This window comes from Grammomys surdaster, unplaced genomic scaffold (assembly GCF_004785775.1).
Source record: "Grammomys surdaster isolate TR1022 unplaced genomic scaffold, NIH_TR_1.0 206, whole genome shotgun sequence".
In the NCBI taxonomy this organism is placed as follows: domain Eukaryota; kingdom Metazoa; phylum Chordata; class Mammalia; order Rodentia; family Muridae; genus Grammomys; species Grammomys surdaster.
Genome location: NW_021604651.1, coordinates 3560972 through 3587031, shown reverse-complemented (window position 1 = coordinate 3587031; position 26060 = coordinate 3560972). Strand labels below are relative to the sequence as shown.

The window sequence follows — 26060 nt, the reverse complement described above, 5'->3', positions numbered from 1 at the left end:
TCTTTCAAAAGGTCCAAGCTCAGTTTCCAACAGCCCTATCAGATGGATGGCAAATACCTGTAACTCCAAACCCCAAGGGCATCTGAGTTTGGTGGCACCCCTGGCTTGACGCACACACATATAATTTAAACTAGTAAAACTTTTTAAATTTTAACTTCTCTTCAGTTTTCAAAGCTGTTATGTTTTTTATATGGCTTCCAGGTCAGAGGAACCTATTGGTAACATCAGTACACTTCTGGGTCACTTCTAATTCTTGTGGTTTTACAGTGAGTACCACCTATATTTACAACAGATAATAACTTGACGACCTCCTAACAAGGCAATTGCCTTCTTAGGGAGTATAGGGTCAAAACCACAGACAATATTCCTTTAAAGGGGAGCACTCAGCAGAGTAGGGGAGCACTCAGTAGAGTAGGGGAGCACTCAACAGAGTAGGAGGAGCACTCACCAGAGTAGAGGGGGCACTCAGTAGAGTAGGGGAGCACTCAGCAGAGTAGAGGGGGCGCTCAGTCATTGCTGGTGGCACTGCAAACTTGTACAGTCACTTTGGAAGTTAGTGTGGCTGTTTCTCAGGAAGATGGGATTTGATCTACCTCAAGATCCAGCTATATCACTCTTGGGCACATACCCAACAGATTCTTCATCCTACCACAAGGACAATTGCTCAACCATGTTTATTGCTGATCTATTCACAACAGTCAGAAACTGGAAACAACCTAAATATCCTTCAACAAAAGAATGGATAAGGAAAATGTGGTACATTACAAACTAAGAGTGTTACTCAGCTACAAGAAAGAAATAGAGAGAGAGAGAGAGAGAGAGAGAGAGAGAGAGAGAGAGAGAGAGATGAAATTCCCAGGTAATTCAATGAAACTAGAAAAAAAAATTATCCTGGGTGAAGTATCCCAGACTGAGGAAGTCAAATATGATGTGCATTCATTTATATGTGGACCAAGCTTCAATCAGTAGAACCACATATGTTAGGTACAGGTTAGGTATAGACTAAGGGACTGGGGGACAAAGAGATCTCATTAGGAGAGGGAAGTAGAATAGATAGTTATGGATGGATACAGAGGACTGGTATGGGAGGATAAAGTAAGGAGGGGGATGGGGGGAGGGAAATGAAGGAGGGAACACAAGGAGAGACAGCTAACATAAAGGACCACTAAATAGGCATTATGGAAACCTAACACAGTAGCAGCTTCCATATATATGCAATATATAAGAAATATATATTAGATATGTATGTATGTATGTGTATATATATATATATTGAAGGCTATCTAAATGAAACTGTCAAATAATAGAGAAGGCAAACCTCAACCACCCATCGCTTGTTACCAAATGAAGCTTCCAGTACCAAAATTCGGTTACATCTAATTGAGTTGCTGGCCAAAGCAGCCCCAGAGGAATCCTTCAACAACCCAGGTTATTGCCAAAACTACCAGTTTTTCTGTACAAACTGATGGCAAGTCCCATTACTAAAGACAACACTACACAACTCATCAAGTATAGAGAAGTTGAGTTGACTCCTACTTAGAGCCTTCACCCCTATATTTTAGAGTCTTTAGTACAGGAAAATACTCTGCATACTCCCAAAGGAGAAACATAAACACAAACCCATACAAAACTCTTTTATCTACAATACTGTTCTGTCTGCAAGATATGATAGGGCAATAGTGGCACAAGGCTTGTGGGAGTAACCAACCAATATCTTATTTGACTTAGGGAACACTCCACAAGATGGAAACCATACCCAACATTTAGGGGAGCGAGCACTTGAGATTACATGGCCCAAGGACCTAGGAGAAAACCAAATACTAGTGCTCTAAATGATGATGATGAGGAAGATGAGGATGATGATGACGACGATAAATATAGCAATAAAATGAGTCCTAATGTCATTCTGATATACTTATAGATTAGTGCCTTGCTCAGCCCTCAGAAAAGCTTCCTTCTGCAGTAGATGGGAACAAATACAGAGACTCACAGCTGCACATTATGCAGAGAGAGAGAGAGACCTTGGAAAGCTCAGCCCTAAATGTGATGCCTCCATCAAATCCTTCCCTCAGGGCTCAAGTAACCCTGAAGAAGAGGTAGCCAGAAAGAGTGTAAGAGTCAGATGGGATGGAAGGCATCAAGAAAACAAAACCTATAAACCAACATGATCAAAGTTCATATGAACTCACAGAGACCAAGACAGCATGCGCAGGGCCTGTACGGGTCTGCACCAGGACCTCTGCATATATATTATAGATTACAGTTAGTGTTTTCATGGGATTCTTGACCATGCAAATGAGTGGGTCTCTGATTCTTGTGCTTCCTCTTGGTTTCTTTTCCTTGTTTGTTTTGTCCAACTCAGACATGTTAAGTTCTTTCTATATTATACCATAATACTATATTATCCTTTAGAAGTTTGTTCATTTTCTCATGAGAGACAGAAAGAGAGTAAATTCAGATGGAAGGGGAGGTCAGGGAGAACTGGCAATTTCGAAGGAGGGGAAATGGTAAGAATCTACTATGTGAGAAAAAATCTATTTTCAATAAAAAGGGGAGAAAGATGCAAAAACGGTAAAGGATAAAGCCCTAAAAATCAGCAGAATAGTGATGAAGCAGGGACATTATGTAATCTTGCAGTAGGCTATAGTGAAGGAGTGGTTAAGTCATTAAGTCAAATTCTAAAGTAACAGTAACCAATCTGAAGCTGTATTTTAGACGGATGATTGACTGTATGGATGGATGAATGGATGGGTGGAGAGATGACAGATAGATAGATAGATAGACAGACAGACAGACAGACAACAGATAACCAATAGATATAACAGAAAAATCAGGTCACATGAACTATTTGGGAGAGTTTTGTAGATAAAATTTCCTATTGATTATTTCTCCAGCAGACACGTACACTGAGTTACGGATAATGGATAAGAGTTTGGCTGCAAAGAAAGAGACTTCGTACTTACCAACGCACAAGGTCCATACCACACTGCTGCATAATACATCAAGTGAAGACGAGTGAGCAAACAGGAGGGACATGAGCTTCATTTAAGTCTACTTAACAGTTTTAGAACTGTATGGCTTTCACAAATATAAAGGAAACTGGATTATCACCTTGAAAATGGAGGTGTTTTATGTAGTAAAACCAAAGCCTGGAGATCTCGACTACTGTTCAAATGCCGTTCCACTTTAGAGAATAATTCTCTATCTCCTTGGTTTTTTTTTAAGTAGATATGTATTATATATGATGTTCATTAGGCTTAGAACTCTGAAGTTAATATAAGCCAAAACCTTCCCACATTTCTGGTGAAGCCAAGAAGACTTCGAGTTAAACAACTCTAGAGAGAGTTAATGAACTCTACAGAGAACTAAGCAACTCGATGTAGAGTGAAGTACTCACCAATCTGGCCAGCCTTGACTTTGAAAGGAACGTCCAATTCACTCTTCAGAAGGAAGACAAAAAGTTAAGGTCATCTTTACACAGCCCTCAAATCCCTCGTGCACATCAGTAATAGAGCTGAGTAACTCATGCTATGATGGCTTCACTAAACAGTGGTTTTACATAAAGAAGTTACAGAGAAACAAAATTATAAACAGGAAAAAGAGAAGATGGTTCATAAGGAAAGTAATTACATAAACTGGTTATTTTAATAAATGAAACATATGGACACTGTTTACCTGAAATATAAGAAGAAAAAAAGAACAGAGTCCATGCACATAAGTCAGCTGAAAACAATCACTGAATAATTCTCTCAGATAATATCTAGCAAATGAATAAACAAAATCCCCTGAAAAGGAAGCCGCTAACATACTATTTACCAAACTAGCATTTCTCTTCAATAAATCATACATACCAACAAATAATAATCAATTTTGCCTCATCTGGACTCCCAGGTATTAAACCATAACTCTCATTCATAACAATTTCAAATCTTCAGAATTATTAAACTTTAATCAGTCAGCACTGACTTTCTATTAGGTATTATTTAACATGTAGACTTTTGTTAGATATTGTATAACATATAGGAATACTATGAATATTTAAACACTGATCTACCATACTGTAGGTTACAACTGACTAAAAATCCATTCTCACAATCATACAACTCTACAAACATTCTAGGTGCAAAAGAATGGAACATAATACCTTTGACAAATGAATTGGTGGGGTCAGGGAAAGTATATTCAAAATAAGCCACCTAGTAAGTGCTGTCCTGTGCTCACTTTTTATTCTCTTGGAATAATTTCAACAAGGAATAAAGTTCCCATTTCCAAGTAAAACTTCAGGCTAGGAACATGGAACAGTGTAACAGCATCAGCCCAGCACACAGAAGACACAGGTCTCATCCACAGAACTATCAATCAATCAATCAACCAATCAATAAAATCTCACTAATTTGGTTAAACTGTGAAAGGGGGCTAGTTCTCACTAATGAAGTCTATAAATTATGAGGTAACTCATTACACTTAATTTTAAATAGAACTCAAATTATGTTAACAGGTCAATCTGTCTTCTAGGGATGAACATGAAAACAGTCCTCACCATTGTTATACTTATTTTCTTATAAAATCTTCTCATACCCAACTCTAACCTCTAGCAACACAATCATTAAGTTCTAAACTTTTTAAATAAAATGTTAAAAGTTGTAGCATACCACATAAAGGCAGGGAAGAATAGGTAGGTATTCTGAGTATTCCCAGTATGCCAGGGAAAGAGATTTCCCATCTTGGCCAGACCACAAAGCCAAGGTGGGCTCTGCTACTGAACCACTGGGCAAGCATAGTAAGAAACTGAAACTGAGAAATAAGAAAATCTAGCGCTTGCTTGTAATTTCGGCATTTGAAAAGTGGAGGCAGGAGGACCAGGAATTCAAGGTGAGCCTTTGCTACATAGTGAATCTGAAGCTGAAGTGGCCTACACGAGACTCTGTCTAAAGGGAGGAGGGAAGAAGCATATATCCATATACACCCACACACACACATAAGCACATTCGGGAAGTCTAAAGTGTGATGGATATACCTTCTTAAGTGGCATCACAGACGTCAGCTTTGCATACCAGGTTAAGATGTAAGCTCACAGGGTCGGGAGGGTAGTGCTGCTTAGCTTCTAGCTCAATGGCAAGTGATGCAAATTCCTTACTAAAGCTGAAGTGTGAGTCCCTCCTTACACCTTACTGTTCCCTCAGTACCCTATGGCTTGCATGTCACTGCACTGCTCTGTACCACCTAGATCACTGGTTAGCACCAAGTGGTAATTTGCCTGGAAAATGTACATACACAGACAATTTTGAAGAAAAATATGTCTGTAAGAGAAATGGAGACAGCAAAGCTCTACAATCAAATTAGGTCAAGGGATGATTTCCATTTTGAAAAAAAAAATGATCACTGAGGGGGAAACTGTAAATCTTTAATCTCATGATTTCCAATGACAAACAGTTAAATACAGAACCCTGCTCGCAATGACTCAGTCACTTTATCTGGTACCTGGTACAGATGTCTAGTAACCAAACGCTTCTAAGAGCTTGCCAAATTAGCTGAGTTATTAAGCATAAATTAAAAAATAATAACCCTTACCAGAGCATTTTCTTTTATCTGGAGATTATCTAAAGCCACATTTCCTGTAAAAAAAAAAAAGAGGAGGGGGGACAAGAAACATAACATTAATACAGCCATTAGTGTAACATGTTACATCTATCAAACACTAAGGATACAATGCTAAGAACACAGATGGAAGAATGTGGGGACTTCCAGCAGGAAGCAGAGACCAGAACATATCTGCATTACAGAACAAAAAAAAAAGAGGAACATGGAAAAATGTTTGCAGACTGATGTTTTCTAAAAGGCTAGACACCATCCAGACTTTTAAAATAACTTTTTAAAAACTATATATGGACGTGTATATGCATAACACCAACAAACAGAAACCAAACATAAGCTATGACAGCACAATGCCTCTTCTACAAACAGTATATGTGCATATGCAATTTTTTCTAAAGCACATTGTTGTAAGTTACAAGAAAGTCAGAAATCGGTAAGAAACCCCAGAGAATGGGAAGAAAATATCACAGAGAAGAAAAGAATACGACTTTGTACTTAGAAAGAAGGAAAGAATACAACTGTTTGGCAGCCTCTACAGTGCATCTGGAAAGAACCTAAAATCTGAAAAACCAGGTATGGCAGTGGATGCCTGTGACCACAGCACTTGGGAGGCTAAGTCTGAGAAACGTTAGTTTGAGGCCAGGATGGGCTAGACAGTGAATTCCAAGCCACCCTGGTCTATATAGAAATACCCTCTCCCAAAAATCATACACACATACATACATATCTACCTAAAATAAGGTAGTAACTTCAGTGTCAAAGAGGAGCCATCAGAGTAAAGAGAAATTTTGGAGCCAGAATAGAAAGGATAGCACCACTATCAAACATAAAATCATCAGGTAATCCTAGAAGACTGACATGTATTCAGTATTTGGAGGAATCCTCTCCCTCTCCCTTTCCCCCCTCCCTTTGGCCCCTCCCCCTTCCCTTCCCCCCCCTCCCTGTATGTGTGTGTGTCTCTCTCCCCCCCCTTTGTGTGTGTGTGTGTGTGTGTGCAGAGTTGTCTGCATGTATGTCTATGCACCACATGCTGTGTCTATGGAGGCCATAGAGGACACCAAATCCCCTAAAAGTGGAGTTACAGACAGCTGTCATGTGGATGCTGGGTACTGAACTCTTTTGCAAGAGCAGCCACAGAGCTCCTAACCTCTAGCTCACAGAATCATTCTTAGGAATCACAATCTCTAAAATTACAGAAGTATAGAGATAGCTCTGCATTTAACTATACACTGGTGTCTTCCACAGATTACAACTGAAGCCCCTATTCAGGTCAACAGAAGGAACCTGCACAGAACACTTATTTTCAGTCATTCAAAGCAATTGAACAAGCTCTATGGTCAACACAGACCTCAAACCTTCTTATGAGCTCTGACTGTTCCACCCAGAGACTCTCAGAGAGTGGGATCACTGTTACCAGAAGTACTCAGATCACTCACAATAAAAATGACACTTTCACAATTACTAAGACAGTAACATGTGTGTATCAGACAAATGTAACCATATAGATACAGAGACAGAGACAGAGACAGAGACAGAGACAGATATAGATGTTTAAAGAAGTGTATTTTACAACCTGACAGAATATTGAGAGTGATGATAACTGCTGATGAGACAAATATGTCTTTTTATTAACTGTTTTAGTATTTTCCAGATTTTAAAATTATCAGGTATTACTTTTAAGTGAAATCATGACACACAATAAGGGGAAACAAAGAAATAAAAAATAAAACAATGGTAAATTCTGAAGTTAATTTGGCTCAGCATTTGGATATGAATTCTTCCCATATCTAACACCTACTTTACTTTCAGACACATAAAACTAACAAAGAATAGCTAGGTCTGTTCATACTTCCTGGACAAATGACATAAAGAGTAGCCATAGCAATATCATTCTGTAGCTATTTGCACTAAGGGAGGGGCCACTAGTCCAGTAAAAAGAGAGGGAGGAAAATTAGCAGCTTACAGATTAGCAGAGGCCCAGGGACTGGGGGAAAGTGCATTCATCCCTCAGCCAGTAGCCTGTGCCCTGGCTAGGGGAGGCACCAGCCAACTCGCCAAGACAATGCATGCTGTCCTACCAGGAACAGGTGCATCGGTCCCATTCCATGGCCTAAGAATGCAGAAACTTCCATTTAAATCAACTGTAAGACTGAGACATATCCACCTAAAAATCAATTTCATATTGAACCGAGTACTGGAAAAAGTATCCTAAAAAAGATGGAGTTTTCCTTCCAGAAACAGTAACCTTCCTATTTAGCTAGCTCACCAGAGATAAGGACACTCAGAGGCCACAGGGGGGAAAAAAAATCAAAGAATCAAGAATCGTGTCTTCTCTTAAAAATAAAGAGAAAAAACAAGGTCAGGAAGATGAACGACGGGAGTTAGACCTGCTACACTCTGCCAGCAAGGAAAACACGAAGGCCAGGCACGTGGAAAGAGGCAGGTACGGAGCTCTGTAAAGTGACCTCTGGTGCAGACTGGCAGGACTGAAGCATCTGAGTAACAAGTATAGTGGAGGAGTCCAGCTTTGAAGGAGACCTCACTCTCACTCGCTGCTCATGAGGAAGCTCGGAAAGTTACACAGGGAGCTTCAGAGCCAATGCTGAAGGGTATCTCAACATGGTAAACCTCAGTCAGAATGCATGAAATAATCTTTGCTAGTGAATTAAAGATAGAAATGAAAGCAAGACCATTAAATTAGTAACACCATCTTTTAAAAAAAAAGAAACAGTTGTTAAATTAGAAGAAACAACCAACTTAATGTAATGAGTCAAAAGCAAAGGGGCTGGAGAGATGGCTCAGTGATTGAGAACACTTGCTGCTCTTGCAGAAGACCCAAGTTCAGTTTCCAGCACCCACTCTGGACAGCTCACAGTCACCTATAATTCCAGCCCCAGTGGGACCAATGCCCTCTTCTGGCCTCCTGGCCTCTGACGGTATCAGGTACACAAACAGAATACATACGTACATACATACATACATACATACATACTCAATTTGGTTTTGTTTGTTTTTTAATCAACTGTAACTGTCCTAACACAGAATAGGCTTGTATACATGTATCCATCTACAAAATAAACACAGGAAACACTCTTGCTCTGAGTTTGTTGGTATAGGCCTGTTCGCCCAGCACTCACTCACAAGGTGGAGGATCAGGACACCTAAGCTAGCCAGTGCCACACCAGGAGCTCGAGGCCAGCTGGGAAATATAACTATGAAACAGAAAGGGCTATGGATGTAGTGCAATTAATAAACAGAGTGCTTGCTCAGCATGCATGAAGTGCTCTTCTATCTCTAGCACAGACCTAATATGGTGGCACACAGCTATAATCCCAACACTGAACAAAGGCAGAGGCATCCTCACCTACAGGGAGTTTAAATACTGTCTCAAAAAAGAAAAATAGTGTTGATATTAAAAAATTTCAAGCAGAAATAATCTCTCCCTGATTTCACAGAGGCTTAAGCTGTATCTCCCCTACAGTATTTTAAGTTTACATAAATCCCCAACACAGTTATGATCTCCTTATCAATGTCCCTCACAACTAGTACTCAGTAAACCCTTGCTTAATTGCCTTAGGATGCACAGAACTATGGGGCAGAAACAACTACCATAAGGCCATCAGTATTTCAAAAACTGAGTTCAGATATGTTACATTACTGGATCCTCACAGCTTCACAGCAGGAGGCAGGTAGCACAGACCTATCAAGAAAGAGAAGCTAAAGGTACCTGGAGGTTAAATGTATGGCCTGTGAAGTCCGTGGCAGGAGCCACCACTCAGTCTTCTGACACTCGATGCCATGTTCAGCACACCATGTTCTCTTCTAGACAGTGGAGCAGAAGAGGTAAAGGGTCCAATCCCACCAAATAAATCTGCTTCCTTTACCACGCAATAACCAGACTGCACTGAGAGACCTGTTGGTGCCACTTTGGTTTTTAAGGTTACATAAAAATCCAAAAATGAGTGGAAAAGGTAGAGTCAAAGGATCACATCAGGAGCACCAGAAGGGACAGTTCCTCAGGGACACGGGAGGTGGCACTGCAGATGGCCATGCTAGACCTTTTCTCTAAAAACAGTTCTAAGCTACATCCCAGAACTACTCCAGGAGCACAGAAGTCACTCCCACCCGTCTCAGTATTATCGCATGGAGAAGCCAGCATTTAAGCAGAATGGGTGTTTTCTCCAAAGTTATACAATAACTGTGCCACTCTATCTCCTGACATCCTGGTCAGTTCTTAATATAAAACATAAAGATTAATCCAAACTATGATTCAACGAGAAATGACCAACAAATAAAAACACCAGACCCTAAGCAAGCTACACGGCCTAAAACAGTGACAAACTCCTATGAAGTGCTGGGACGCAAGGTTTCTCTGATCTAGCTATAGCAAAAGTATCCAGCATCTTCTTCACTGGTATCAAATGTTTATGAGCTCTTCTCAACCAAGGGAATGAGCTCAACCACTAAGCAGTCTGCAAAAGCACAAACCAATTTATTTTAATGACTCACGTTTTCACAGACGTCAAAGAAAATATTGTACCAATTCCCTCCAAACGAATTGAACTATCTGACTCCAAACCAAACCAATCCAGATTGTTTCAGTTGGAGGATTGCTGTGCAGCAAAAAGGAAGTAACTGACTCTTACTTTCCAGTTTCCTGTTGAAAGAAAGAAGTCTTGGCAGAGAAAAGCAGCACGGAAGTCACCAAGACTTTCTCCTTTCAAAACACCACGCAGAGCCTAAAACCCAAGTCACGGCTTCCTGGCAAAAAGTTTCAAGGCACCAACCTCTGGCTCTATTTCTAGAAAAGGGTGGGTTTTGAATTAATGATGATACTATGTACATGGCAGCCTCACCCTGGCTGCAGGCAGTGCAGCACCACTTCCCTAAGGAAGGGTCAGGCTGCTTCAGCCTTGCTCAAACCACAGGCGCTTACAGCCCAAGAAGACATGCTCACCTCATCAATTTGCAGAGAAGAAACAGATGGCTTCCTGTCAGTGACCTGCCAAAAGGCCTACACCTGGTGGAAGATAACTTCCTACCCAGTTTCCTCATCCTCTCTCTCCTTCTTCATGCTGCTTTCTGCCAGCAAAACAAGCTGTCCATCACAAATCTAAAATCTAAAATGCTCCAAAATCCAACACATGTTGCCACAGATCCAATCTTGCATGGTACACTGCTTCGAAATGCATCACACTGGAAACAACTGTAAGGCACGATATGCACATGAAATAAAACTGAACTTTATGCTCACTTGGTTGTCATCCCCAAGAAATCACATCACACCTATATATATTCTAAATTCTGAAAAATCAAAATCCAGAATCTACAGCAATTCTAGTCCTCAGCATTTGGACTAGGAACTCCACCCATAACTGTGGGCTGATAGGAAAGGGCCTCCAGGATGAAGGACAGGACCCGAAACTGCACCCCAGAGCCTGGCTTAGGGGGTTATGAACTCTGTGTGCACTACATCCTGGTTCCTGTTCCGGTACCACAGCCACCCCTGTCATCCTACACACCATATCTAAAGTTCAGTCCACTGGATTAAGGGACGTGAGAGAGTCCTGAATGGAAGCTGCTCTTGTTCCTCCACAGTAAAAAGCCTGGAGAAATCAAACTGGCAGATTCTACATTACAACACCACTTAACCCAAATTGCAAAAGATCTGACATTTCGACACACTGTTTTAGAGACATGTTACGCTCAAAACAATTAAATCCTGGATTCCTCTCAAACAGCTAAGGGCTGTGTAATTTATCTGCTGGTACCAGTTTGTAGGGATCAAAAGCCTAGATAAACATTTTCATCTGGCAGTACCTGCCCACCAGGCACAAGTCCGAGCCTTTGAAGGCTGTCCTACACACTGGCACAGAAAACATGAGCACTGTGAAGTATAAATTAATTGCACAAAATTCCCGTGCCTATAAGAATTTGGAGGGAGGGTAAAAGACATTCACATGCATGTATGATGGTAGCAGATGCATGATGTTAGAGGAAACATGCTTCAGAAAATGTAACAGCAGGCTGACCTGCCCGCCATTACCATACATCACTAACAATTACAAAGGACTTTTCTTGGACCTTCATCATGGACACTTCCTGTTGTATTTCTCCTTACAGATTAGGAAACTGAGGCTTAGAGAATTAAAATGTTTTTCTCCAGGATCCTATAAGTAGTGAACTGGAACCTGTTTCTACAGCAGCAAGTTTTAAAACTGTATTTTGCCTAAACCATTTTCAAAAATACTTAAGAATTGTTTGGCATTAAATAATCTTTTAAGGGGCTAGAGAGATGGCTCAGTGGTTAAGAACACTGACTGCTCTTCGTGAGTTCAATTCCCAGCAACCACACTGTCACTGGCAACCATCTGCAATGGGGTCTGATGCCCTCTTCTGGTGTGTCTGAAGAGAGAGCAATGGTGTACTCACATATAAAATAAATAAATAAATCATTAAAAAAAGAGAGAAAGAAATAATAATAATAATCTTTTAGGAATAAATTCCAAGATGGAAGCTGATAGCACATGCCTTTTTATCCCAGCACTCAGAAGGCAGAGGCAGAGGTAGGAGGATCTCCATGGGTTTGAAGCCAGTCTAGTCTAGAGTTCCAGGACAGACAGACAGGGCTACACAGAAAAACTCTGTCTCAGTAAGCAAATAAATAAATAAATAAATAAATAAATAAATAAATAAATAATTTCCAAAATTTAGTCACAAAGTTTAGAGCCCTTTACATCCTCTATGAATATTATTATTATTATTTTATTGCCTTTGCTTCTTCAGTTAAAAAAGTTTTTAAAATTATTACATTATTATATATGGGTGTGTGTGTGTCACTATGCCTTCATGTGGAGTCTGAGGACAACTTGTAGGAGTCAGTTCTCTCCTACTATGTGCACTGCAGGGACTGAGCTCTGACAAGTCAGGCTTGGCAGTAAGCATGCTTACCCACTGAGAATGCCATCTTGCTGGCCTTGTTCATTCTTCAACTTAAAAGAAACTTCCAGAATATTAACCTGATTCTAGACTTTCTAATAACTTGTTCCTTCTTTTTCATGCTACAGTTTTCTTCTTTATTATGGCTTTCATTGTTTCATTGTGTGGATGTCTCATAGGTCCAGCATGTTTTTCAGATTATAGCAACTACATTTTGACTTTCAAAACTCCCCAGGCACATCAAAGGAAAGATCATGCATGTTTGTGGACATGATAAATGTCAAGTCATTAAAGATACCTGTTCATCTTGTTAGAAATCTCTTAAGAGTAGTGTACTCTCTAGATTCTCTTTTACTCCCTAGTAAAAGCTGTTAACCCGCTGGGTCTCAATTATATGCAGGAAACAGTCTCCATTTTCTCCCTAGGCCAGATTCTCAACTACTATGCAGGGCAGAACAGCAGTTCATTACTGACTGTTCATCTCTCACACTGCTAGATGTTTTCACAGTATCCCTAGGCTCTACCTACCACATGCCAGCAGCACACCTCCTCAGCTGATAGCATTTCAAGCACTGCCAAAAAGCCTCCAGATACTGAAATCAACTGCTTTGGGCTAGTCTAATCTCTAGTCCAAAGAACAATAAAAAATAAACCTACATATGTAAAACTTCTAGAGGAAGAATCCTCCTATTATAAAGTTTTGAACATGCAAAGTTTTAAAAAGGTTTAAAAAAAACACTGACACTTAAATTTTACCTACTAACACACATGTAGTTTTCAAATAGGACTACATATCACTTTCAAATTTTCTTGAAAAGTTTTGTCAGCACCATTGATGTCTTATCAATGATTTCATTAATATCCCATTTGTTTACCGACCCCATAAAGGTTAAGACCAGTTTCTCCAGCATTATTATCTTGAGTCATAGTCAACTCGGACTCTATTTCTATTTTAAGGAGAATCGGATTAGAAGACCACATGTTGAGCAATAACTACAAAACACATGACATCCAGAAACCATTAGTTAAACTTTACAGAGCTGAGCTGTGAGCTGACAAAACGCAACCACCGACTGTTCTGGGGACAGCTGGTGAAAGAGACCAATGTATCTGTTGCTCAGGCACACTGCACAGTTAATGCATACTACTGGCAGAATATGTTATTCTAAAAAAAAAATAAAATGGAGCTAAGGGTATATTATAGCTCATGGCAGAATGTCACTGGGCACCATCAAGGCCTGGAGTTGGGACTCCAGTACCACAAAGAAAGTTAAAGCAGAAAACAGAATAAAGAAAAGTCTCATTCCTAGATGTCACGAGAGACAGTGAGGTGGGAGGTGTGACACAGCTCTTAACACTTAAATTCAGTGTGAATAATCTCCAAGTCTTCAGACTATCTTCACTGTCAAACGGTTTACAAACTGAACGACACAATACAGACACTGGAAGGGGCCTCAGATGCTAACATGTCAAACTCCTAACCTTAAAAGTGAGTACGATTTGGATGTGAAGGAATCTTCAACTGCACCATACATTTTATTTCTTTTGTAAAAGACCTAAACTGAGGACAAGGCAACCAGTAAAACCTGAAGAGTGGTTAATGGGAATTTCATCTTGTCAGGTGTGATTTAAACTCCTCAGATCAGACAAACGCTTTCTCTCTGGAAGCTGAAATAAAAAACAAAGGTCCTTACGATAAATGGCTTACCCAACACACTAGCAGGCCTAGAACTATATATAGGTGTTCTAGGTCAGAGTTCACACTGAAGCACTTTTTTCAAATGCTTTACAAAGAATAACTGACATTACTGCAAGAATTCTGAAAAACTCTCTCGCCCTTTCTCTTTGTGCAGAAGGAGATATTCACTTAACTCCTTTTAGAAACTTTTCCTTTTGTATTATGTAGCAGGGATGGATACATGACGTGTGTATTTACGGAAGAATCACCCAAAAAAAGTGAGCAGCAGCCTATTTTAAAATAAAACATATGTCCCAACATAATTCAGGAGACAGTCATAACTCAATGACAGCACTGTCCAATAAAAATAGGGTACCTCTCCCTAATCCTTAATTTTAGGAGTCCAGATTTTTGACAGACATAATGTGTTAGTCCTTTGTACTTGCTAATGGTAGGTAATAGTGATAAACAAGCCCAGCAGAGCGGATGAGAACAACCTATGCATTTTAGCTTCGTGATTATGTTTCTTGTAATCTCGTTATAAATTGACCTTGTAGCTGATGATGGTTCTGAATTTTAATAATGTATTTAATTCAATCTAGTCAAATAGCATTTCATCACGGAGCCAACATAGAATTTATTAAGATGCTGTTTTGTTTTTTGTCCTCCATTAAGTGAAATGCTCATCTTCGAAACCCAGCTTATTTTATACTCGGAGCATGTAACCACATTTCAAGCACCAAACAGCCAGCCTCACCATTGGCAAATGGCAACCAGACAGAACAAGTCTATACTGAAATCGCTGACAATTAAAAGTAACTCTGTCCATTTAAGTTGAATGCTGTTTTTAATTTTCTCCCAAAGCTGACAAAATTCACAAGCCTTATAGTAACCGAGTAAATTAATACAAGTACTCCCCACATCCCCAAACAGCCTATCTGTGTTGGTATTCTACGGTGCTGAGGCTAGAAGCAGAAGTTCTGCCACTGAGCTACACTCTCAAATCCAAGCTTACTGAAGAATGCAGAAGCAGGCCACTTATTACAAGACTTTTCTACTCCTAACCTCCAGGATAATAAACTTGGCAGGTCTTCTCGAATTTGCACCCTAGCAGACATCCCTAATTAATGATGCCTCTGGCCAGTAGCTCGAAAGTCTATTTCAAAACAAAAACAAAAAACTGCAGAGTCCTCTACCTAACTAGGAAATGGCCAATGGTAGGAATTCCTAAGTTAGGAGTCCTTGGGGACAAGTCACACCTTTCTTCTCACTGTCACCCCTTGTCCATCCCACCTCCCCGGGCTGGGAACCATCCTGGGGCCATGAGATGCAAGGCGGGTAAGGAGGACAAGCTGGCACTGTAGGAAGCGTGAGCCGCCCTCTGACGTCCACTGCTGAGGTAAATGATTACATTTGTTTTTCTTGTTTTATTCTGAGGCGTTAGTGGGGACTGCTAAGCAGCGCGCTGCCCCTGTGTGGCTACGTCGACAGCAGGGGCATGCCCAGCGAGGTCCCCGGGGTCCCCAGGCTTCCACACGCGCAGCCCCCTCTCCCACGCCGGCAGGCCGTGGCATCGCGCTTACCGCCCCAGATCCCCAGCTTTAGCTGGGACTTGTTCAGGTTCTCCACGTAGTCCCCTAGGAAGCGGTTCAGCAAGTCAGCGACCACCGACTCCAGCACCATGGCGGGGACCAGGAGGCTGGAGGAGGAGGAGCCGGAACGCAGCGCGCAGGGGAGGGCCGTGGCCCGCGCAGAGACTGACAGCAGAGGCCCGCCCCGCGCTGCGCGTGCGCGACGCCGCTAGTGCGCAGGCGTAACCCACCACCCTCGCCTCCGTGACTACAGGGGGCCGAGAGAGTGAGGCCTGGGGCCAGGCGCTGTGGCTCTCCTGCACAAAACTGTGTTCGAGTCCTGAGCATCTCATAATCCCGGCATAGTAACGCCTTTCTCTTAACCCCTGCACAGAGGAGACAAAGGAGAGTCAGAATTTCAAGATCATCCTTGACTACATAGTCAGTTCAAGGCCAGACTAGGCTATATGAGGCCCTGTATTCGAATTTCTTAAAAGTAATACAATAAACCAGTGAGATGGTTCTGCCCTTAAAGGTGCATGATGCTAAGTCTGATTATTTGAGTTCAATTACTGAAACTCAATGGAAGGAGAGGACACCTTCAAGTTGTTCTGACGGCCACACTCATTATGCCTTGCATGCACACAGACACACAGAGAGAAAACCAAAGATACATAGTAAGACCCTGTCTCAAATATAAACAAACAAATGCAATTTAAAAATAAAGGCTGGGCATGTTGACACATGTCGTTTGTCCCAGGCAGATCTCTGTGAGTACAAGGCCAGGCCAGCCTAGTCTACACTGAGGAATTCCAGATGCACTAGAGCTACACAACGTAACACTGTCTCAAATAAATAAATAGTAGGGAAGATTTTAAAAAGTGGGGAGGGAGGACAGTGCTAACCAGTAACTGATAAAGACCTACCTCAGTCATTCTTGCCACATAAAGTAAATCCTTAACCATTTGTTTTTCCTTGCTCTTTCGGGCTAAACCTGGACCCTCTCAACTTCCCTGTGTATAACCAATGAACAGCAAATCTGCCTGTTCTTTATTGATTGGGTTTCCTTAATTCTTCTGTCTCCCTTGCACCAGCTCACTGGCACCTACTAACTACCCCACTAGCCCCCAGCCCCTTTTCTTTTCTTTAATCCATCCTTCAGACTGACACCAGAGTTCACTTTTCCAGAACACAGATAAATCTGTTAGTCACCTACTGTTTGGGGTTCACTTAAAAATAACATAAATCCAACACATCTCAAACACCAGGTCAATGCAGATGACAAAAATGTATTGCAATCAAGCCGCTACTAATCCATCAGGGCTGTAGGACAGACTCAGGAGCTGAACTGTAGCCCTGAAGAGATGTTTTACAGCCTATTTAAAGGACAAAACCATAAGAGAGGAGGAGCTGGGTGGGATGTAGCCTTGTCCTATTATATTTTGACATAAGGGGTTGAGCAAGGGAATTTCACCAATCAAGATAGGAGTTGGTTCCTGAGCCTGGGAATATGAATTTAATTTGATCCTGCCAGCAAGATGGAGAAGTTGTCCCTGAGATGTCTGGACAGAAGTTGTTCAGCTATTGGGAAGTCCTAAGCTCCCCTAGAGCCTGGGACCTTGAATTTTGTTTCTCCCTATGAGTAAATGGAGCCTGAAAACAAAATAGTAGTACTTAGAATAAATTTCTTCTGTTTGTTCTCAACATACTAAAAAGTAATAACCTAATATTTACAATACACTCTTCAATATTATCCAACAACCCCAACATTTAGAACATTCTCTTCAATCTGTCCCCAAGTTCTTTCTAATCATACCCCTTAGGATGGTTAATCTCAATTGTTGATTTGATAAGATATGGAACCACTGGGAGATAGGCCCCTGGGCACAACAGTAGAAAATTAGCTTGATTTGGATAACTGAGGTAGGGAAGGCCTGCCCACTGTGAGTGGCACCATTCCTGAGGGTGGGATCCTGACTGAACTGTACAAAAAGAGTTGAACTTAACACTGTCTCTCTCTCTCTCTCTCTTTCTCTCTCTCTCTCTCTCTCTCACAAACACACACACACACCTCTACCTCTACCCCACCCCCTTATCATGTGACTAGCTGCTGCAAATTCCTAATATCTTGACTTCCACAGCGTGATGAATCACTGTAACTAGAACCATGAAACAAAATAAACCTGAAGTTGCCTTTGTTGGGTATTTTACCACAGCAATAGAGAAAGTAACTAAAACAAGTACCTCTCTCTCCCTCTCCCTGTCTGTGCTCCTACTGACTATTCACTGAGGGAGTTTAAAGAAACAATGGATGTTGCTCTTGATTCGAGGTAAGCAATAAACACACAACAAAGGGCTACACGGGGTGTAGAAGACAGTGAGACTGGACACAGAAGCACGGCGTGGTCAAGCCAGTAAAGGGAGGAGTATAGTGAGGGGTGTGAGCCCCACTGACCCTCCGGTCCCCATGCCCTAGATTTCAACAGCTCTTCACAGGTTTGAAAGAATAATGGATAAACGTGCTTTTCTGAGCTTAATTCTATTTTATGGGTTGTAGTTTTTTAACCAGTATAATCAGGAATTCTGTCATTCGTTGTCACCTTGCTGTGTCTCACTAACAATTTACGAGGTACTTAATTTTAATAGAAATGTATAAGAAAAAATGTAGTGGTTATTTAACCTCGGGAATGCTAAACGACACCCTTCAATCACAGAGGAGTAACTAATTTCCTTCTTTAAATGCCACCACCCTTTCCTCTGTCAATCATTACAAGGTAATCATCACTGACTATCAGCCATTCTTAGGTCTCTTTCAAAGGAGACTAACAATAAAAAAAAAACTTTAAAAATTGAAAAATCCAAACACTTTAGCACAAATAATATTATTCTCTACTAACCAGAGCTTTGAAATTCTATCATTTTCCACCTTGAGCCTGTTTGGAGACGCTGATGTCTGGCTATGTACCTCCAGTAATATACCAAACCCTCTTTAAAAACCAAAAATGTACATTCCATTTTATTTTTTAAAGAATGCCTGCGCCGGGCAGTGGTGGTGCACACCTTTAGTCCCAGCACTCAGGATGCAGAGGCAGGTAGACGTCTGTGAGTTTGAGGCTGGCCGGGTCTACAGAATGAGTTGCAGGACAGCCAGGACTACACAGAGAACCCCTGAGGGGAGTGGATTTTTGATTCTACACTGGACAGGGAAAATCCCATAAGGCTTCAACACTACACAAAGAACTACAGGCAACTGAAAAAAGCTGATAGCAGGAGAGCTGACCCTCCCTAAGGAAGAGCACACCCTTGGCTATCCAGTGCCAACCAGTTCTGAAAACATACATACACATAACATTATAAAGCGTGAACAGGTTATATTTAGGAATAGACAGACAGACAGACAGACAGACATCATATAAAAATATATAAATGCAAGCAGTAACAATTGATGAAAAACAGGCCATGAGTTTGAAGGAGAATGGGGAGAGTACATAGGAGGGTCTGGAGAGGGGAAAGGGGAAGGAGAAATGTTGTTATTGTATTATAATCCCAAAAATAAATAAAAAGAGAAATTCAAGAACCTCATACATGAGCACTGCATGTCCATCACTTGCACCCCCCCCCACTCCCCATCCTATAACTAATGCCAAACACCGTCGGGAGAGAGTCAGGGATTAAGAGAAACGGTTGCCCTCCCAGAGGACCCAAATTCAATGTCGTGCCCATACAGCTGCTCACAGCCATTGTAATTCCAGTTCTGGGGGATCCAATGATCACTTCTGACCTCTGTGGGTACTGCACACACATGATGCAGAGATGTACATGAATGTAGACACTTGTGCATAAGATAATAATTTTAAAAATTAAAACACTATCAGCACCAATGGGGGAAATAAATTGAAAGCTTGGTCTGACTAGACAAAATGAACACCGCAGTGGTCACAGTTATTATGGCTTTGAAAGCCAGAATTAATGAGGATATGAACACTTTAGTTTGTCTCTGCCTTTCACATGTGCACCAAAGCATGTGCACGTCTCATGCACACACACACACACATTCACAGATCAAGGGGGAGGACTAAGGAGTTCAAAGGCAGGAGACAGCACTGCAAGGAAGTTTGACAGAACACCTGGTTCATCCAATCACGTAAGGCAGTGGTTCTCACCCTTCCCAATGCTGTGACCCTCTAATCCATTTCCTCATGTTGTGAGGACCCGCAACCATAACATTATTTCACTGCTACTTCAGAACTGGACTTTTGCTACTGCTATGAATTGTGATGTAATATCTGATATGCAGGAGATCTGACATGCAACCCCCAAGAAGTTGTGACCCCATGTTGAGAACTTCTAACCTAAGTACAGAGAAGACCAGAGAGAACTGAGGGGTTCATCCAGCGTTCCACATGTGGATAACTGTAAAGCTAAAGCCCATGAGTCCTGCACGCCATACTTCCAGGGCTGAAAGAGATGTGTGAATCAGAGCATTAGCAGGCAACCTCTCTTCTTTCTGGACGGCCAACATCCTGAGTACTGTTTTTGTAGATCTGTTTTTTTTATTACTTTCTTTTTTATTGACACAGAAAAAAATTCATTTTACTAGCTATAACACGATTCGACTTAGGGTTTATCTAAATATCAAGGAATTATCTGATGAAAATAATTAACATAGCCATCCCTTTAAATCTGTATTTGCCTGCATGGTGAATGCATTCAAAATCTTTCCTAGCTATTTTCATATTATATTATTGCATATGTTATATATAATGCAACACTGTTGACTATCTTTACCCGACTGTGCCACAGAACACTAGAACACATGTCTTCTCTTCAACTTCAGCCCCTCCTATTCCTTCCTCTCTAAATCTGTTTTTAAATGTTCCTTTCCTATTTACTCTGAGGATACATCCAGCCACAATGGATGTTGTTTTCACAGATCCATCTCTAGATAGCCCCGTGGCTACAGGTATGAGCTCAGAATGATCAGTGCCTTCTCTGAGTAGATTTGTGTGTTCTGGACACCTGGCTGGACTAGATTACAACAACCTCCCAAATACTGGATGGCTCATGCTTCCGTGTTAAGTAAAACATGAGATTTCTGTGGTCACCGAGAATTGGCCTATGAGGTTGCTTCTCTGTTGTTTTCAAGAAACCTTATACAGGAAATGTCTCCAAGGTGTTACTAAAGAAGGTGAACTGCTAATAAAAATAAAACAAGCCCACTTTGCTTGGCTGAGCAGAGGGATGTTTTTCAAGACTTTCAGTGTGAATCAGCTAATTCCTGGCTAAACAAACACACATGGTAACAATAACAAGGGCTGTTAGCCAGCACTTGCTGTCTTCCCAGAGAGTCCACAAGAATGTCTGTACTCTGACAGCAGTCGGTGTGATACATACGACCACTACCATCTACAAGCTGGATCCAGCAGGAGAGTCAGCTTGACACAGAATTTCTCAGACTGAGTTCTCATAGTCCTTGTCGTTTTAACATCCAGGATCACATGGAATTGGCAACACTTTTTCTCAGAAAAAGAAATTAATTTGAACATATGTACATGCCCTTTAGGTGTAGCTTAAAAATTATTCTATCACAGACCAAATCTTGGTCCAAGAATTTGAGCCAGGAATAGAGAAGTTATAAGATAGAGAAGCTAGTCACAGGACCCTCTCCAATCCTCCCTATCAGACTAAATATTAAAAGAGTCCAAAGTCCCTTGAAGCTGGAGAGATGGTTCTGTGGCTAAAAGCACTTGATGCTCTTGTGAAGGACAAAGTTTGGTTGCTAGCCCCCATGTGGAACAGCTCACAACTTTGACTTCAGCTCCAGGGAATTCATCGCCCTCTTCTGGCCTCTGGGTGCATCTTCATGCGCATGCATGAGTGTGTGTATGCACCCTCATATGCATACATATTAAAAATAAAATAGTTTTACATTTTTCTTCTTTACTACTTCCCTGGCTAGATGAAGTTCAAATATTTCAACTTTACCATTTCCTTCTTTTTCTAAGAGTTAAACATGAGCTGATTGGTTCTGAGACAGCATGGATTCATGAATCTATCACGACAGCTAAAACCCAGGAAGCATTCTGTAAATTCTGCTTTAAACACATGAATGATTTAAGGAGTGTTTAGTGTGATGACAATGGATATAACAGCTAATATTATGCACATCTGGTCCTATGCCAAACTGTTCATTTGCATTTCATACTTTATCCGAGGGCAAACCTACACTGTGTAAGAATACTTACTGTGTAAGTAGCAATACTGATACTCACTGTCTGTGTCTAGCATTTGCTATGTTTCATACACATTGCATAACAATACATATTTATCCCCTAATAACTCATTTACTATTCATTAATGGACATTCCTTTCATTTCCTTTCCTTAGTGGCAACAGGTAAGTTATTTAATATCTGAAATGCTGGGGGTGTTTGTTTATAAAACATGGATAATCCAAATTTCCTAAACCTCCTGTGACAACTTTAGAGATTGTCTTCTAGCACACTGTCTGTACATCCTGTATGTAAAACACACACAGGACATGCCCCAAACAGAAGCCCCCTTTGCCAAAATTTGACCTAACTCACTCAACAGTGCTTGGAGGGGCCACTCTTTTGCAAGGCAGCAACTCAGAAATACACATTGTCTACACCCCAATTCAGATATCTCGGGATCTCTTTCAACTCAAGCTGCAAGCAACTCTCTTAAAGGATAAACACCAGTTTTCCAAAGAAAGGATGGAGGTCTCAGATGGGCACGGCTTGCAAAGGTCAGATATGGTTAGTGTGTGTCTCCAAAAGGATGATGCCAGTGGCTGGATGTATGGAGTATAATTCCCTAATTAAAAATTAGCTTAAGAAGATTGTGGTTTTTAAAAATATATATCTTAAGTGTACACTGGATTATTTCTTTACATAGGAATACACCCCTGTAACCCCACCCAAGACAAATATGTAACGCTTCCGGAACCCCATAAGCCCCACCACCACCCCAGAGTGATTTAAAATCAACAGAGAAATGACCTCTAAAATCAGAACAGAATGCAGAAAGTAAAGAACTTTCAATGCTGGCAGCAAAAAGGTGAGAGATGGGAAAGGTCTTTTGGATAAGACAAACCCGACTTCTGGCTTCTTTCCAATGGTGTGTGCAGAGTGCTTCTGTGCACTCACATTCATTTTGTCCATCCGTCCTCAAAAGGGCTGCGACATGGTCCACACTTAATCTTGTTTTCCATGTGAGGAAACAAACTGGTTCAGAGTTTTGGAGAACAGCTCCAGCCACAGCAGAACTGGCTGCAGGACCAGCTCAGCAAATCCATCCACGTGGCAGATGGACCTGGGAGGGCCTGGCGTCAGGTTACCAAGCAGCATCATAGCCGCCGGTATAAAAGCCTGGACCAGCTATCCTGGAATACCAGGGATCAACTCTGCCGCGCGCGCTTTGAATTTCTCGGCGTTTCTCTTGTTGGAAAACCCTCTGACTCTGAACACCAGGTATATGAATGGGAACCCAGCTCCCTCCTGGGTGTGAGACCGAGTGACCTGAAGCTCTCTGGAAGGAGCCACAATTTCTGGTGTGTGTGTGTGTGTGCGCGCGCGCGTGTGTGTGTGTTTTCTCGCGGAGGACTAGAGTGTAATACACATTTAATGTTTCAGGAAATGCATGCACAAATATTCAAAGCAAGGCACCTCTTGGCACTAGGGACAGAAGTGCAAGTTAAGACAAAGGTAAAGAGGTAGGACGGAAAAGACTGCAGCAAGCTCCAAATAAATCTATCAGATCATACTAGAGACAGGGTGGGCCATATAGATTGTTTTTCAATCTGTAAAAACAGTTTGTAATTGGGGCGAGGGATGCACTTTGTCTTGTAAGGCTCAGGACAGGACGAAGTCGAAGAAAGGAGACAGAAATTTCTGCTTTCCTCCAGTCTGCCTCTATCAGGTATGCGTTTATGTGTTGCAGGCAGCCTCGAACAGAGGATCACCCCGTTCAGACACTAGCGGCCAGATGTGGTGTCTGGAGCGGCTCTTGCGGGACCGAGATGGGTTTCTCCCGGGGCGCGCCCACCGCTTCAGAGCTCGTTCATCCGCTGCGTGCGCAAACGTGCTCACTCCAGATCGCATCCCAGAGTTCTGCATCCCACCGAGGCTGGAGCCTAGCACGGCCTGGACTGCGCTGCGCGATGCCTGGGCTGCGGACGCGGAGACCGACGACGGTGCGGGTCGCACCGACTGGGACCCGCGATCCCAGGCTGCGCTCTCGCTGCCGCACCTGCCCCGCGCGCGCACCGTTTACGGCTTCTGTGCGCTGCTCGAGAGCCCGCACACGCGCCGGAAGGAGTCGCTCTTCCTCGGCCACCCAGGTGCCCTAGTACGCCGGCCCGGGCTTCGCCACCGCGCGCACACTTACGCGAGCCCGCGCCGAGTCCCAGACGCTCCGCGCCCTGCGCCCGGCGACCCAGAAGCCTCCCGGGTCCCAACGCCCACTCCTGCTCCCAGCAGACGCCGCCTCCTGCGCTCGCCCGGTAGGCTGCTGAGCCGAGCGCTGCGGGGCCCCCGACGTGCGGCCAGCGCGCGCCCAGCGTCCAGCGGCGACGAGCACGAGCGCGCCGCCTCCTGCGCGCCCCCGGCCCCCACCGGCCCGGATGCCGAGCGCCTGAAAGCCGAGGCCAGCGTGGCTCTGGGCCGCGGAGGTTGCACGCTGCGCCTGGCGGCCGAGTACTGTCCGCGCAGCGCCTGCCTCCGCCTCCGCCTGCTGCGCGCTGAGGGCCCGGCCACCGCGCTCGAGCCCCGCGCCCTGGGCTGCCGCCTCAGCCTGGTGCTGCGGCCGTCGGGCCAGCAGCGCGCCAGTGTGGTCCGCCGCAGCCGCAAGGCCGCCCTGGACCAGGACTGCTGCTTCGACGGCCTCCCGGAGGAGCTGCTGCGCCGCCTGGCCGTGCGCATCAAGGCCGAGAGCAAGGGCCGCGGGCTGGAGCGCGGACGACCGCTGGGCCAGGGCGAGCTGCTGCTGGGCTCCCTGCTACTGCTCTGAGCCTGGCTTCCCTGGCGCCCTGGACACCTAAGTCGCTTGGCCCTGAGATTCACAGAAACTCTTGGCCCAGGGACACTTGTAGCCTCTTGGTCCTGGAACACTTGCAGCTTCTTGGCCCTAAGACACTCTTAGGTCTTGGTCCTGGCACACTCTCAGCCTCTTGGCTCTTGGACAGTGACTGACAGCTATTTGTACAAAATAAACGTGTTCTTTTTTTTAAATCAGGGCTTTGTTTCAGTCCAATTCTGGCAGACATGATCCTGGATTATCACAATAACATATGTAGCTTATTTTTGTGTGGGCAGACACCTTGAAATTTTTTTGTTATTGTTGAACAATGGGGTAGTGTTGAGCAGTGTGCCCCACTGTAGACAGCAATTGTATTTAATATGTTCACACATTCCAATGGGAAAATAGGTAATGTCATACAGTGTTAGACCAGCCTTGTTTTTAAAGTTCGTTCATTCCACGGCATCTTTGAGACTGACAGTGTCAGCTACTTACGACGCATTAAGATGTTACATAAGAAAGCCCAGGATTTAGCAAGATTGACGAGTAGGTAAAGGTGCCTGCCTCCAAGCCTCATCACCATAACTGGAGTCTAATGAGGATTTGGGGAACTTCGTGATGGAAGGAGAGGAAAAATTCCTGCAAGCTTTCCTCCGGCGTGACTTCACTCCAACCCCAATAGTAGGCACTATTCCCATCTTGCAGATGAGAATACTGAGGCGCAAAATAAAGAAAAGTTGGGGTTTGAATGTAGGACGTAAGTATTAAAATGCTTGTCTGGGAATTGGAGCATAGCTCAGTTAGTACAGTGCTCGCCTAGCACATAAAATGTCCTTAGGTCCTATGAACACATACCTGTAATCACAATACTGGGAGGTGGAAACAGAAGTCCAGGGCCATCCTTGATACGCAGGGAGTTAAAAGCCCGCATAAGCTAAATGAGCCCCTGCCTGAAATAAATAAATAAATAAATAAATAAATATTCATCTTCCAAAAGTGTCCGGAAAAAATGGCTCCGAGTTTGAAATCATATTCTTCATTTTCATGGGAAAGCAGACTGGTGGAAATAGTGACATACGGACAAACGCTAATGACATCATTCTGAGGCTGAGGAAAATGCTAACCCAGCTCAGACCCTAGGGTCCAAAACCCAAATTCACTGACTAGAGCTGAGCTAATTTGCCATTGCAGCAGTCTGGAGAGCACACAGAATGGTGTTCTACCTCTGGCTTCTAATGA

General features: G+C 42.7%; 2 protein-coding genes across 2 annotated transcripts in view; one reads left to right on the top strand and one right to left on the bottom strand.

Annotated features, from left to right (window-relative positions):
* Vps13c (vacuolar protein sorting 13 homolog C) overlaps positions 1 to 15899 on the bottom strand; it is a 148560-nt gene extending 132661 nt beyond the window's left edge. Inside the window, exons 1-3 of the mRNA XM_028771361.1 lie at positions 15796 to 15899; positions 5572 to 5615; positions 3398 to 3440 (exon numbers count right to left, since the gene is read on the bottom strand). Of these exons, the coding sequence (XP_028627194.1) occupies positions 3398 to 3440; positions 5572 to 5615; positions 15796 to 15895 (187 nt within the window). The 5' untranslated portion in view covers positions 15896 to 15899. The remainder of the gene's footprint in view (positions 1 to 3397; positions 3441 to 5571; positions 5616 to 15795) is intronic.
* A 7303-nt stretch (positions 15900 to 23202) lies between these two features.
* LOC114624366 (C2 calcium-dependent domain-containing protein 4A-like) lies at positions 23203 to 25028 on the top strand. Its single transcript, XM_028771303.1, has 2 exons — positions 23203 to 23275; positions 23745 to 25028. Exon 2 carries the CDS (start codon positions 23790 to 23792, stop codon positions 24810 to 24812), a length of 1023 nt encoding a protein of 340 aa, XP_028627136.1. The 5' UTR covers positions 23203 to 23275; positions 23745 to 23789; the 3' UTR covers positions 24813 to 25028.
* The last annotated feature ends 1032 nt before the right edge of the window (positions 25029 to 26060 follow it).

What these genes read in the sequence shown, in the direction of transcription:
- LOC114624366 (XM_028771303.1), top strand. Translation starts at nt 23,790, where the DNA reads ATGTGGTGTCTGGAGCGGCTCTTGCGGGACCGAGATGGGTTTCTCCCG.